Source organism: Mustela nigripes, chromosome 1 (genome assembly GCF_022355385.1).
Source record: "Mustela nigripes isolate SB6536 chromosome 1, MUSNIG.SB6536, whole genome shotgun sequence".
Classification (NCBI taxonomy): Eukaryota; Metazoa; Chordata; class Mammalia; order Carnivora; family Mustelidae; genus Mustela; species Mustela nigripes.
Window position 1 is genome coordinate 89423824 of NC_081557.1, and position 12450 is coordinate 89436273.

The 12450-nt window shown below is 50.9% G+C and overlaps 1 protein-coding gene across 1 annotated transcript in view; it reads right to left on the reverse strand.

The window, feature by feature from the left end:
• The window catches only part of POU2F3 (POU class 2 homeobox 3), a 76673-nt gene that overhangs the window by 60166 nt on the left and 4057 nt on the right, over nt 1-12450 (reverse strand). The window contains exon 2 of the mRNA XM_059415369.1: nt 9710-9778. Coding sequence (XP_059271352.1) covers nt 9710-9778 — 69 coding nt within the window. The remainder of the gene's footprint in view (nt 1-9709; nt 9779-12450) is intronic.

A 12450-nucleotide genomic window follows, 5' to 3' on the forward strand; every position in this document is an offset into this window, starting at 1 on the left:
TTTTTCCAATCTCATGCATGGAAAAACTGAGATGACCAGTCTGTGGTCACCAGAGGGAGGAGGCTCAAGTCGGGAAGTAGAACACGCTCAATGGTGTGTTCTTGCTCTGAGCTCAAGCGACCTCAGGACATGGAGGGGTAAACTGAGTCCAGGGGCAGGAGGGGGACCTACCAGGTTCTCCCAGGAGGCAAAGGCCAGTAACACCCAGCCCAGCCTGACCTCGGTCAGCTCTTTCGCCGCCTGTGGAGGCGGGTTGGGAGGGAGTCAGCCCCAGTGCCGCCTCCCTTTGATAACTTTGAGCCTGGGGCAGACATGTGCCAGCTGGCTTCACCCCCTTTGTCCGAGCTTCTCTCCTCAAGAAAACCTTAATCATCCTCATTTGAATTTCAAATGACCTCTCCTCTCTCCCCTTCCCCGCCCCAACAGGCTTTGAGGCAGGGATATGGAAATTCACCCTGCAGTATGGAAATCATCGCCCTATGCAAATTGGGCGCCAAGACCCCATCGTCATAGCAACCACTGGGTTTCCTCTCCTTTCAGCACCTCTCTGGGCTCTCTGGCTTAGATTTTTTGTTCCTCTTCCCAGTCCGAGCAGGTGTGGGAAAGGGGTAGGCAAGCCCCCTGCCAGGGGCTTCACTGAGGCCCATAGCAGGCAGTGGGGGCACCACTAATGGAGTTGGCCAGCGGGGCCCAGACCTGCCAGCCCACCTGCCTGCTTTCCCGGTGCAAATATGGACCAAGTCGATCCAAGCAAGACTAACTGAGTTTTTTCCTGACCTGGGCTAATCCAAGGATGGGCTAGGTGTTGGGGGGCGGGGGATGTTCTGGAGTCCAGAGGACACAGAAAGGCCCCCTAAAGGAGGTGGCGGGAGAGGGGAGATCTAGGGGGCTTCCATGGAACCATGGTGGGAGATGAAAAGCCCAGCACTGAACCTGTATGTAAAATGCCATGCAAATTAACACCTATTATTTTTTGAGTCAACAGCACTGGTGCTTTTTGGGAGATGCTTGTAGCTCAGTTTCCCATGCTCCTGGGTTGGCACAAAGGCCTGCCCTCCCTGAGTCTCCCAGGGCCCTCTTGTTACCCCAGAAGTGCACCATTCCCCCTCCAGGGAGCACCAACTCCCAGAGGAGGCAGAAAGGGACAGAAATGTCAGTGGCTGAAGTCCTTGGAAATTAAATTTACCAACTGTGACGACTCTGCTCATTCTCTAAGCCTGCGCTGCCGGGCTGGCTACTGGGGGGGCGGGGGGGGGGAGGGGGGGGGGGTGTGGAGAGGACCAGCCCTAGCTGGGGTGACCTCCCGCAGCTTCCCTTTTAAGGACACTCAGGTCTGATCCCCTTCCTCTCCTCCCAAAGCTGCTTCTCCCTTTCAGTAACTCTTCCTATGGATGGGTGATTCCAGGCAAAACCCTTCCTAGGGGTGGTGATTTCAATAGAGGACCCACCAGCAAATGCCGGCCCCTCCAGCAGAGTTCGCAACCACCCCACCCTGGGGATCTCCAGGCTGCCTTTGAAAGAGCAGCCTCTGCCAGGAGGGAAGACTGCCAGTGGGAGCACCTCCATGGGCCGGAGGGCTCGGAGGTGGAGATTTTATGAGTGCGAGTCTGTGAGCGGGTCTATGGAGGGGCGCGGTAGGACTGCATTTCAGTTGCCCAGACTTGGGCTGCCTTCGAGCCCCTGAAAGGCATCCTACTTCAGTAACTCCTTTCTCTTTAAATTCTTTTTCCACTTGGTCAGCACTTTTCCACACCAGGTGTTCTATGCCCTAATTGTTTCTGGAGGAAGAGGGTGGACCCAAGAGACCAAACGCATTTACTCACACCTGGGAGGGCGGGGGTGGGCATAGATGTGGGGTGCCTTACTGAAGGACTGAGGCCCAGCAAGTGGCAGTGGTCTGAGTCTCCCACCGTGTGTGTGTTGGGGGGGGGGGTTGTCATGTACCCCCTGCCCATGGAGGACAGCCTGGGACCCACCTCTCCTACTGGATCTCTCTGGCATCACACCCATGATACCCACAGTGGGAGGGGAGGCATGGGAAGAAGATCATAAGATATACAGAAGGCCTGGGTGGCTCAGTGCGTTAAGTATCTGCTTTCAGCTCGGGTCATGATCTCAGGGTCCTGGGATCGAGCTCAGCATCAACTCTCTGCTCAGCAGGGAGTCTGCTTCCCCGTCTTTCTCTGCCTGTCTCTACTTGTGCTTTCTCTGTGTCAAATAAATAAATCTTAAAAAAACGATATACATATACCGAAGGTTGGATGCATCCATGGCTCATGGTATGCCAAGGGGCAGGGATATTCTGACACACGATGCCAACCCCTCTAAGATGGGGTCCCTCGAGGTGTGCTCCAACAGCCAGAGCTGCTCTGCAAACTGTGTGCCAAAGTCTGAGACCAGATAATACAAACACAGAGAGTGAACTTAGAAATGTTAATAGAGACCCAAGCATGTGATCACTGGGCTTTTCTTGTGGATGGCAGGTATAGACTGGCTTGAATGTGTGTGGTGGGTAGCCCTGCTGTCCTGTGCGATAGGACCGCTTGCCGGTCTGTGATAGACCAGAAGTGGAACAGGTCCTGTACCCCCAGATTGTTGGAGAGGCAGTGCCCCCTAAGGAATGCCCACCGAGGAAACCATGTGGATGGTGACAGCACGTGGATGCCCCCCCCCCCCCAAATGGGCCTGTTTTCTTTGTCCACATTCTTCTGGGGGCTGCAAAGATGGGAGGCAAGGGTGGTGGGAGCCACTTCCTTCAAGAGACCTCCAAAAGTTAGAACGGATGGTGCCAGGCAGGACTGACCCGGCCAACCAGGGCTCATCTGGGCAGCAGGATCCTGCCTTGTTTTCCCTGGGGGCTTGGGTTTGGGAATCACGAATGAGTAAGAGTCTGTGAGTGATAAAGCTGGTATAGGTGAGAGCAGTTTGCCGTGGCTGTTTTGTTTGGGAGGGTTCTCAAATTGCTAGGGTCAGACCCGCAAGTCCTCACACCACAAGCTGCTCTCCCGGGATTTCCGGCACACGGAGCCATGGTCTGAAGGCTGGGTGGTGAGTTCGTTCCTTCTAATCTCCCTCTCACAGACACTGGAAGCATTCTGGTTTAGAGGACTATCACAAGAGGCAACAGGCTTATGCTGCAGTGTGGGGGTCTCAGGCAAGAGATGAGAATGGACTTCTAGGCACTAAGGAATATATCCTACAAGAATAGGGGGCCAGGAGAAATTGTGGGATTAGCTCTTCTTAAAGAAAATACCTCTTAACACCAGGAGATTCCTTCATTTTCCAGGGATGGTTTTGAAATGTCACCAAAGGAAGAGAGAGGCATGGACAAGAATCCCTCCAACCGCAGAATCCTTACAACCTCAAAAATTCATCTCAGGGGGCTCAGTGGGTTAAGCCTCTGCCTTCGGCTCAGGTCATGATCTCAGGGTCCTGGGATCAAGCCCCACATCGGGCTCTCTGCTCAGTGGGGAGCCTGCTTCCTCCTCTCTCTCTGCCTGCCTCTCTGCCTCCCTGTGATCTCTGTCTGTCAAATAAATAAATAAAATCTTAAAAAAAAAAATTCATCTCAGTCCCCCCTGGACACTTGAAAGGGCTGTGGCTTCTCTTTCTCTTCAAGAGAGGTGAGGGACTGTGCAGGTACACGGGGAGGGGCAGGACCAGTGCCAGCAGGTGTGAGTCCTAGAGACCACTAGTTCATCCCCTTCCTTTTACTATTCCAGCACCCTCCTCCCCCTATTACCATGAGGAAACTCAAGTCTAGGGCACAAGTAGACGTGGCCCACATCGCTCAGTGACAGAGCATTGTCTTGTCTCCTGAATGTTTCTGGTAATTATCAACCTAATGATGGATTGTCTTTGTATAGGGTGTACGCTCTGCGGAGCACACTCATACCCACTCCGTCATTTAATCAGGAAAGGGGCGGGTGTGTGTGCACAAGCACCTCATTTAAAAAGGGCTGTCAGTGGGAGACTCTTCCTCACTCCCCCCCCCACCCCAAGTGCTTCCTAGATTTCTGCTGTCCTCTCTGTCATGGAAAGAATCGTTTTATTCTATATGTATTCAGACTGAAAGCCATATGCATCTCTAAAAGGCTTCTGCCTGTTGCTGCCTAGAACCTCACTTCTTGGTTGTGATGAGACAGTTTCTTTACCTTAGCTGCTGAGGACTCAGGAGGGTGGAGATGGTGAGGAATGAGTTGGTTGAGAAGGACTTTCTAGTCTTGGGTCAGTTACTCATTCTTCCTTATGAGAGGCACTAGCCTATCTGTGTTCCCCTTCATGGTCATGTTGGATGCCATGTTGGAAGTTCACAGGGTGAAGGGCAAAAGGATTCCCAAAGAGCTAAGATGCCTTGGAGGTCCTTCTGGAGGGGGGGCAAGTGTTAGCCATTCTGCCTCACCGACAGGACAACGAATGGCCGGAAAGGACAACAGACAAAGCTCAGTCCCTCCCTCATCTCTAGCTCCCTGTCATCCCCTGGTTCCCCTCACAGAATTCTTCCTTCCCATATCTCCGAGCAGGACAAGGGTGCCAAGGAATTTGCCCCACTATCATCTGGGTTTGCCAACTCCACCCCAGGGTCCCATCAAAGAGTTGGTGGGGGTGGTGACAAGTGCATTAGCGAGGCTGGCTCAGGATGAGAGAAGGGAAGGAGAAATTCTCTCTGAGGCCAGAGTCTCACCCTCCCCAGTTCACTGGAGTCCCTGCTCTCCCCCGGCAAGGATGTTTTGGCCCCAGACCAGGCTTCTGGCTCTTGGACTATACCAATCCACCTTTCAGGGGTTTGGCTTCCCGCCAGCCCCTTCGGCTGGTGCCTCCCCTCCATCATCTTGGCACCTGATGCTACCAGTCTCTTGTGTCATCTGTCACTGGCTCCTGTGTTGGTCCCCAGTCTCCCACCACCATCTTTGGGTAGAAAGTCACGAGAAAGACCCGGATTTAACTATATCATTTGCTAGGTATGGGATCTTGGGAAAATCAGCCTCAAATCCCTCAACTTCAAAGTGGGATGATGACACAAACCCATACAGAATTGTTACAAAAGGGACGCCTGGGTGGCTCAGTTGGTTAAGCAGCTGCCTTCGGCTCAGGTCATGATCCCAGCGTCCTGGGATCGAGTCCCGCATCGGGCTCCTTGCTCCACGGGGAGCCTGCTTCTCCCTCTGACTCTGTCTTCCACTCTGTCTGCCTGTGCTCGCTTTCGCTCGCGCTCTATCTCTGACAAATAAATAAATAAAATCTTATAAAAAAAAAAAAAAAGAATTGTTACAAAAGCCGAACACATTAGGTGTTTGAATGTGGTCTTTTAGACACAATTATCACCCTCATCCCTTCCACCATGATTTCTTGTGATAGAAGGAAAGCCCCTTGAGGACATGGATGGTTTCTTCATCTTTCTGAGCCCAGGGTCTACACTAGCGTGCTCCTTGGCTCTTGGTTGTGAGACAACCAGCTAGGTCGGAGAGAGGGCTCAGAGGAAAACAGAGCAAGGAGGCTGGTGGTGTCCAAGGGAACACAGAGAAGGCAACTGGGAAGAAGGGACCAGGGAGAAGCTGAGGGTGATGTACCGGAGAGGGAGGGCTCAGCTCTGAGGAAGCCTTTCCAAAAACGCAGGACATGGGACACGATAGCAGGGAATTTGGAAAAGCGGAACATGTGCACTGTTTTCAAGATTCAGCTCCTAGAGATTACCCAGCCCAAATCCTTCCTTTATGGGAGGAAAAAAAGGTCCTGGTGGGGAAGCTTTTGCCCAATAATCTGCAAGGAGCAAACGGCAGAGCCAAGATAAGAGTCTCATTAGGCGGGGCGCCTGGGTGGCTCAGTGGGTTAAAGCCTCTGCCTTCGGTTCAGGTCATGATCCCAGGGTCCTGGGATCGAGCCCTGCATCGGGCTCTCTGCTCAGCAGAGCCCCTCTGCCTGCTGCTCTGCCTACTTGTGATCTCTGTCTGTCAAATAAGTAAGTAAGTAAATAAATAAATAAAATCTTAAAAACAAAAAACAAACAAACAAAAAAACCTCATTAGGAGTCAGACAGGCCTGAGTTTGATTCTTGATTCTTGGTTAGAAGGTGTAAAATCCTGGGCAAGACAGTTTCTCATTCTTCAGCCACAGTTTCCTCCTTGCTAAAAACGGGGATCGTAAGAATGAAATGCGATGACGCCTGTGAAATCCGAGGCCCACGTCCTTGTCCTCAGGTATGGGGAAGCTATCTGGGGTCACAGGTGAATGTGGCCGGAGTTTCTCTCCTTCTTCCCATGCCCAGCGTATCTGTCCTCCGTTTGAGGCCACTCTGTGACCCGTGTGGTCAAAAGTCACAGGGTTAGCTCTATGGGCACTCAGGGCTTGTCAGTCACAGCCCCGGGAGCTTTCAAAATGTGGGTAAGCCTGCATTGTCTTATCAACCTCTCAGTTGAGAACAGGAAAAAAAAAATGCTGTCAGCTTCAAGGATGAAGGGAAAAAACAGTCAGGGAACTAAAAGAAAGGATAGAAAAGCTGATGATTTGGATATCTAAACACTTGGCTCCAGTCCTCTGGGGGTGGGGGGCAAGGGTGGGGGAGAAGGACTGAACAGGGGTTTGGGAACTCTTGTGGGGGCTCGTGCTGCCGCAAAGACACTCGGAGGCCTTGAGCACTCAGTCTGTCCTGTGTCTCTCCGTGCCTCGGCTCCTTACAAGCAGGAGGAAAGGGAAGAATGACTGAGATGCCTGCCAGGTGTCTACCAGCCAGGAGGTCTGTGTCTGCACCTGAGGAGGCTCTTCGCAGTCCTAGCCTGTGTGGATGGGGAAATTACTTCCCTTTCCCAGCTCCCAACCCTGGTGCCCCTTGGGGATTTCACACAACACAGAAGGTGCTCTCAGAGAGCTGGGGGTTTCTAGGTCACCTTTTGTTTGTAGTTCCTTTAAAACTCAGAGACAAACCACCCCCTAATTCACGCACTGCTGGGAAGGGGAATCTGCCTTTTAAAAATCCAAAGGAAGCCATTTAACCAAGTTGGTAACCATTGTGACTCATAATAAGCTTTTCTCTGTAAAAAAAAAATGAGTCAGAATGACTTTCCAGGAAGTTTGGTTACTTTAATTAGCTACCTCTTTTTTCTTGCCCTTAAAAACATACAGTAATTTGCTGATCACCTAAGTATGGATGTTAACCGGCCACGGCGCTGAGTCCCTAGAAGGGAAGACTCTAGGGGCAGAGAAGTTTCCAGACAGCACAGAGCACGGACTTCTTGGTCTTGGAGTTGAGGAAGACCCACACAGAATCCCTTCTTGAATGGGAAATGAGAAAACCAGCCTCGGAGGCTGACCCACTTGGCCTGACCCAACGGGAGAAGAGCATCGCAGCTACCTGGGGTCACAAAGTGCTCAGCCACGCTGCTCCTTCTGCAAACTACAGAATCATAGGTCCTCAACGATGCCATTGGATGTGATGATGACCAGAGCTGCCATGTGTCAAGCGCTATGCTAAGGGCTCTAAACATCATCTCAGCGACATTAATTGCCCCTCTCTACGGAAGAGATGAGGTTAAGCTAACTTAGCAGATCATACAGCTGGGGAGCAGCTAAGCTGTGATTTTTATTTTAAAGATTTTATTTATTTATTTGACAGACAGAGATCACAAGTAGGCAGAGCAGCAGGCAGAGGGGCTCTGCTGAGCAGAGAGCCCGATGCAGGGCTTGATTCCAGGACCCTGGGATCATGACCTGAGCCGAAGGCAGAGGCCTTAACCCACTGAGCCACCCAGGCGCCCTAAGCTGTGATTTTAAATCCATACCCTTCAAAGATCATCTATTCCTGCCCCCTAAGGAGGCAAAGTGGCTGGGATAAGGTCACATAAAGAATTGGGAGTAACCTGGGATGGCGATCAGATTCCCAAAGTGCTAACTTATGTCCGGATTCTTTCTCCTTCGGCTTAGTCTATGCACAGCTCGCAGAGTTCCAGAGAAGAGGCCAGAACCTGGGCGAATCATCTCTAACAGCTTCATCTTCTGAACCCCCACCCAGGACCTGAACTCCCTTTCTCTCCTGGCTCACCTTTTAGGGTTTCATGTAGCTCCTTCCCACTCCCAGCATGGTTACCCTGACTTGACTGCTTAACTAGTCGCAGAATACCAGTGTGGTCTTGTTGCCACATGGCCACTCTCTTAGCTGTGTCCGCACATACCTGGGGTAGTATGCCTGGCCCAGGTGAACAGAACTGGCCCCAGCCAGCCTGTTACCAGGAAAGGGCAGCCCAGGGTCTCCTGCATAGAGGATTCTGGAGTCTGATTCCTCTCCAGGGCAGAGTGTCAGAGCCATGACTGCCTATCACTCTCCAGCTGTACTGATTTTATGTTTCTGTTTTTGTTTTAACGATGTTATTTAGACATGAAGAGACAGAGAGCCAATGAACAGAGAGAGAGAGAGAGAATCCCAAGCAGACTCCATGCTGAGCACAGAGCCCCATGCCGGGCTGGATCCCACAACCCTGAGACCATGACCTGAGCCGAGATCCAGGCTTGGGTGCCTCACCGACTGAGCCACCCAGGCAACCCCAGCTGAAACTGATTTTAAAGCCTTGCTCCAGTTCTCCAGGCTGGAGGAAATTCTGTTCTCCGCTGGTGAGAACAAGTATCCCCCTCCACAGACCCTCAGTATAACATACTCAGCAATTAACTCAATTGAAAAATGAGCACAACCGGCCCACACTCTCTCAGCCCAGCTATCGCTACTCACAGAGAAAGACGTAGAACCCACAGCTTTCATGTGTATTGCTACCTGCACAATTGGATTGTTTTAATATTAAATTGGGGAGCAGAAAAGTTTATGGTAAATGTGTCCTGCAGATGCCCTCCCCAGGACCCCCAATTATCTTGCCCCTGACCCAAGCTTCAAGAATGGGATTAGACTGCACCTGAAGACTTGGGAAAAGAGTTTAGCTCTGGGGGACATTGATTCTCTTCCACTTCTAATTTCTATGTCTCTAATGATCCAGATGAAAGACTAATTGAGGTCTTGTTGGAAGGCTATTAAAGTTATTTGGTGGTGTTACAATTTATACTCATGTTTCTTTAAGTTCTTTTTAATTATATGGAGCTTTCAAAGCAAAGCTTGGACTGTGGAGTTAAAAGCAGAGAGCTAGGAAACTTTCTTCTCAATTCTTTCCTGCCCTCGTCCTCTTCTTCACAAAGCAAAGTCCTCTTCCAGTCTCCGAGCCTTTCTTTCTGGGTCTCTTTACCACCCACATGCATGTAATTTGGAAGAGGAAAGCTTGTGCACGGGCCTCTTGGGCTAGTTCCTTGAGGGCCTATTGAGAAATCTGGGGTTAAGAGGCCTCGGTCCCCATCTACAGAAGACACACAGTGCTTTCTCTCAGTGAGAGAGGCTAGGACCACAGCCCGCTGCTTCCACAGGTGTTGGAAAGGAGCATCAAGAAGTTGATCTCCTCCCTAACTTTCCTGATTCCATTTTACTTTTCAGGATCTGGCCCTTTCCTAGCCTTGTTCCGGAGCTTTAGGCCCCCTTTAGACCACTAGCTACTGTTCGAAGACTTCAGGGTCACATCCTATGTCTCTAAGGGAGTTCCTTCATTGCCGGAGACCCAGCTTTGGGGTCTGATTGGCTGAAAGACAGAGCAAGAAAAGATACCGTATTGTTCCATGACAATTTGCAACAACATGCTCCCAGCTGTGCTTTCTGGCTTCATTCCCCAGAAGAGAAGACCCTTACCTGTCTCCACCTGGCCGAGGGCACTGCGAGCATCCGTGGAGTCGGCTACATCCCCACTCATCTTGATATCTGCAGGGAAAACACAAACTGATTTTAATAACAGGTCACAATTTTTCTTGCTATGACATATGTGGCTTTAACTAAACAGCAAAGATGAATGTGTAATTACAACAACCATCAGACTTTCAAATTCCTGATTCCCGAACATACAACCATTAGAATATTCATAAGCTCAGGGCACAAATCCCCTCCTCCCAGGCGCGCCTCCTTTCCCTGGCCTTTCTTTCCCCCTTCTCTGCTGCTACTGTGGGATCTCTCACCTTTTGCATCATTCATTGTCACTTCCTTCAATCACCAGGCTCAGTTAGTAAAAATTTAACAAGGGGAGGGGTACGGAGAGGTGGGGGTGGCGGGGTGGGGCGCGGGTGGGGACGGCTTCCCATTTTGAATCCTCATTGCCTTTGGGATTTGAGGGATTTATTTTGTTTTTTCAAAGTAGCATAAGAAATATCCTTCCCCCCTCTCCTGCTCCCCCTCCCCATAATAACCCTACCCAGGGAGGTAAGAGCACCCTTGAACCCAGGCTTGCCCTTCTCACCTTTCTTGCCCAATTCCTGCCCCTGCTCTCTGTCTGGTTCTGAGGTGAGCCCACTGTCTGGGGATCAAACCCTAGCTCCTGTGTGGCCCTCCGGAGATCCTTCTCCTTTGGGGATCCTTACCTTCTTTCCTACTCCTTCAACGTGCTCAGGGAGAAAGGGATGGTGGGCGGGTCAGTGCCCCGCAGAGACAGAATACCTACACCAGGCCTGATCTCAGCCCCCTAGTGCTGCTGGTCCGGCCTCGCTGCCCTGCTTCATTTCAATAAATTAAACATTTACCCATAACAGACAGCTGCCACCACCTAAGAGGCCCTAAGTCTCCTCCAGGATCAGCAGAGAGAAGCAAAGAGGCAACTTTGAACTAACTCACTCTCTCAGCTCCTCTCCTTATTAAACCACCCAAATACTGAAGCCGTTAAAGACAGAAGAATATTTTATTCAAATCGTGTTGACCCCCCACCCCCACCCCCACCCTCTTCTCTGGGGCAGCACTTTAACTCTTTCAAACCAGATAAAGTCTTGGTGAGGCAATTTGCATCCCCGGCTCCCCAGCCAATCCCAGTTGAGCATGCAGTCTTAATTTGCATCAGGTAATCAGGCAGTTGGCAGTCTGGACGCCCGAGGTCTGGAGATGATCAGGATGAGGGGAAAAGGGTGGACCTCCACCCGGGGAAAAGCGGGAAAAGCAGGGAGAAACCTCCCCCCCCCCACCCCGGGCAGTGATGTGTGTGGTTCTGGCAGAGATTTAAATTATGGCCCCTGGGGGTGTAGTGACTGCGGTGTGGGAGGGGTGACTGCCATGCCAAGCAAGACAGAGACCCAGGCTCAGGGGCTCTCCAGCTCTTAGAACACTCCAGAAACAGGATGGAGTAAGCAGCCATGGGAGCCACTGTGATCTGAGGAATAATTTTGAGACCCACCAAGGGAGGACTCCCAGGTAAAACCCTGGTGCTCTGCGTCCTGCACAGTCACAGACCTCTAGGGGAGACCTTGCCACCGTATGGCAGCGCCTGTCCCACTGTAGTACATTTAGGAAGGCATTTCTTGAGCCTAACCTAAGCCCTTCCTGCTGTAGTTTGAGACTTTCTAGAGAGGCAGTCATACGTGAATATGCAGAACTAGTGTGGGTCCCCCGGACACAGTCGTAAAGGGCTTCGGCTGCTCCTCACCTTCTGCTCCCATAGAGAAATGGGCTTTGCTTCGTAGGAGCCCTGGAGCTGGGCACAGCCTAACAAAGATATGCTCAGCACACGCTTCCCCTATACAGATTCTTCAACGGCGCTGGGGAAAAAGGCAGAGACGGGCCCCCCAGTTTTCTAAACTGCCTCAGTAGCGCCTAGAGTGGCCTCAGAGCATTGGTTTTGGTGGCCCACAAACCTGGATTTAATCCCAGCGCTATGGCTAACTAGTGGGGGACCCTGGCCACGTATAGGAACCTCAGTTTTCTCATCTAAAATTTGGGAATAACGAAGAGCACCTGGGTGACTTAGTCAGTTACGCGTCTGCCTTGGGTGCATGTCCTGCTCCCAGAGTCCTAGAATCGAGCCCTGCATGGGGCTCCCTGCTCAGCGGGGAGCCTGCTTCCGCTCCCCCTGCTTGTGCTCTCTCTCTCTCTGTCAAATAAATAAATGAAATATTCTTTAAAAAAATTAAAAACAAAAATTGGGACTAATGATACTTCCCAGAGTTCTTTTAAGGAGCAAACAGAATACTGAAGGAAAAGTGCCTAACACAGTTCCTGGCGCAAAGTAAGCTCTCCATAGAAGAATGAACTAAAGAGGTACATAGGTTTCTGGGTTAGTCCCCTTCTCCCAGAACAAGAAATAGCTTTGGTTTTCTGTCTCAGGACTACCATATTTGTCTTTTACCTGGGAAGCCATAGGCATTCTCCAAATTCTGACTTCAGGGGGAAAGAGCTCCTGAGGACTGTATGGGTTTAAGAGGCAGTAATGCTGGGATGATGACCAGATTCTCAAATCAACTTATTTCAAATTCCTGATATTTAAGAAGGGTAACTGTTTAGCTAAACCACAATTTCATGCCTGTAACCCAGACTCCCTTCTGACACCCTTTCCCTGCATCGCCTTTAAATATAGCCAAAAGCCATCTCTCACTCAGCCTTTGAATTAGCTTTAAAGGTAC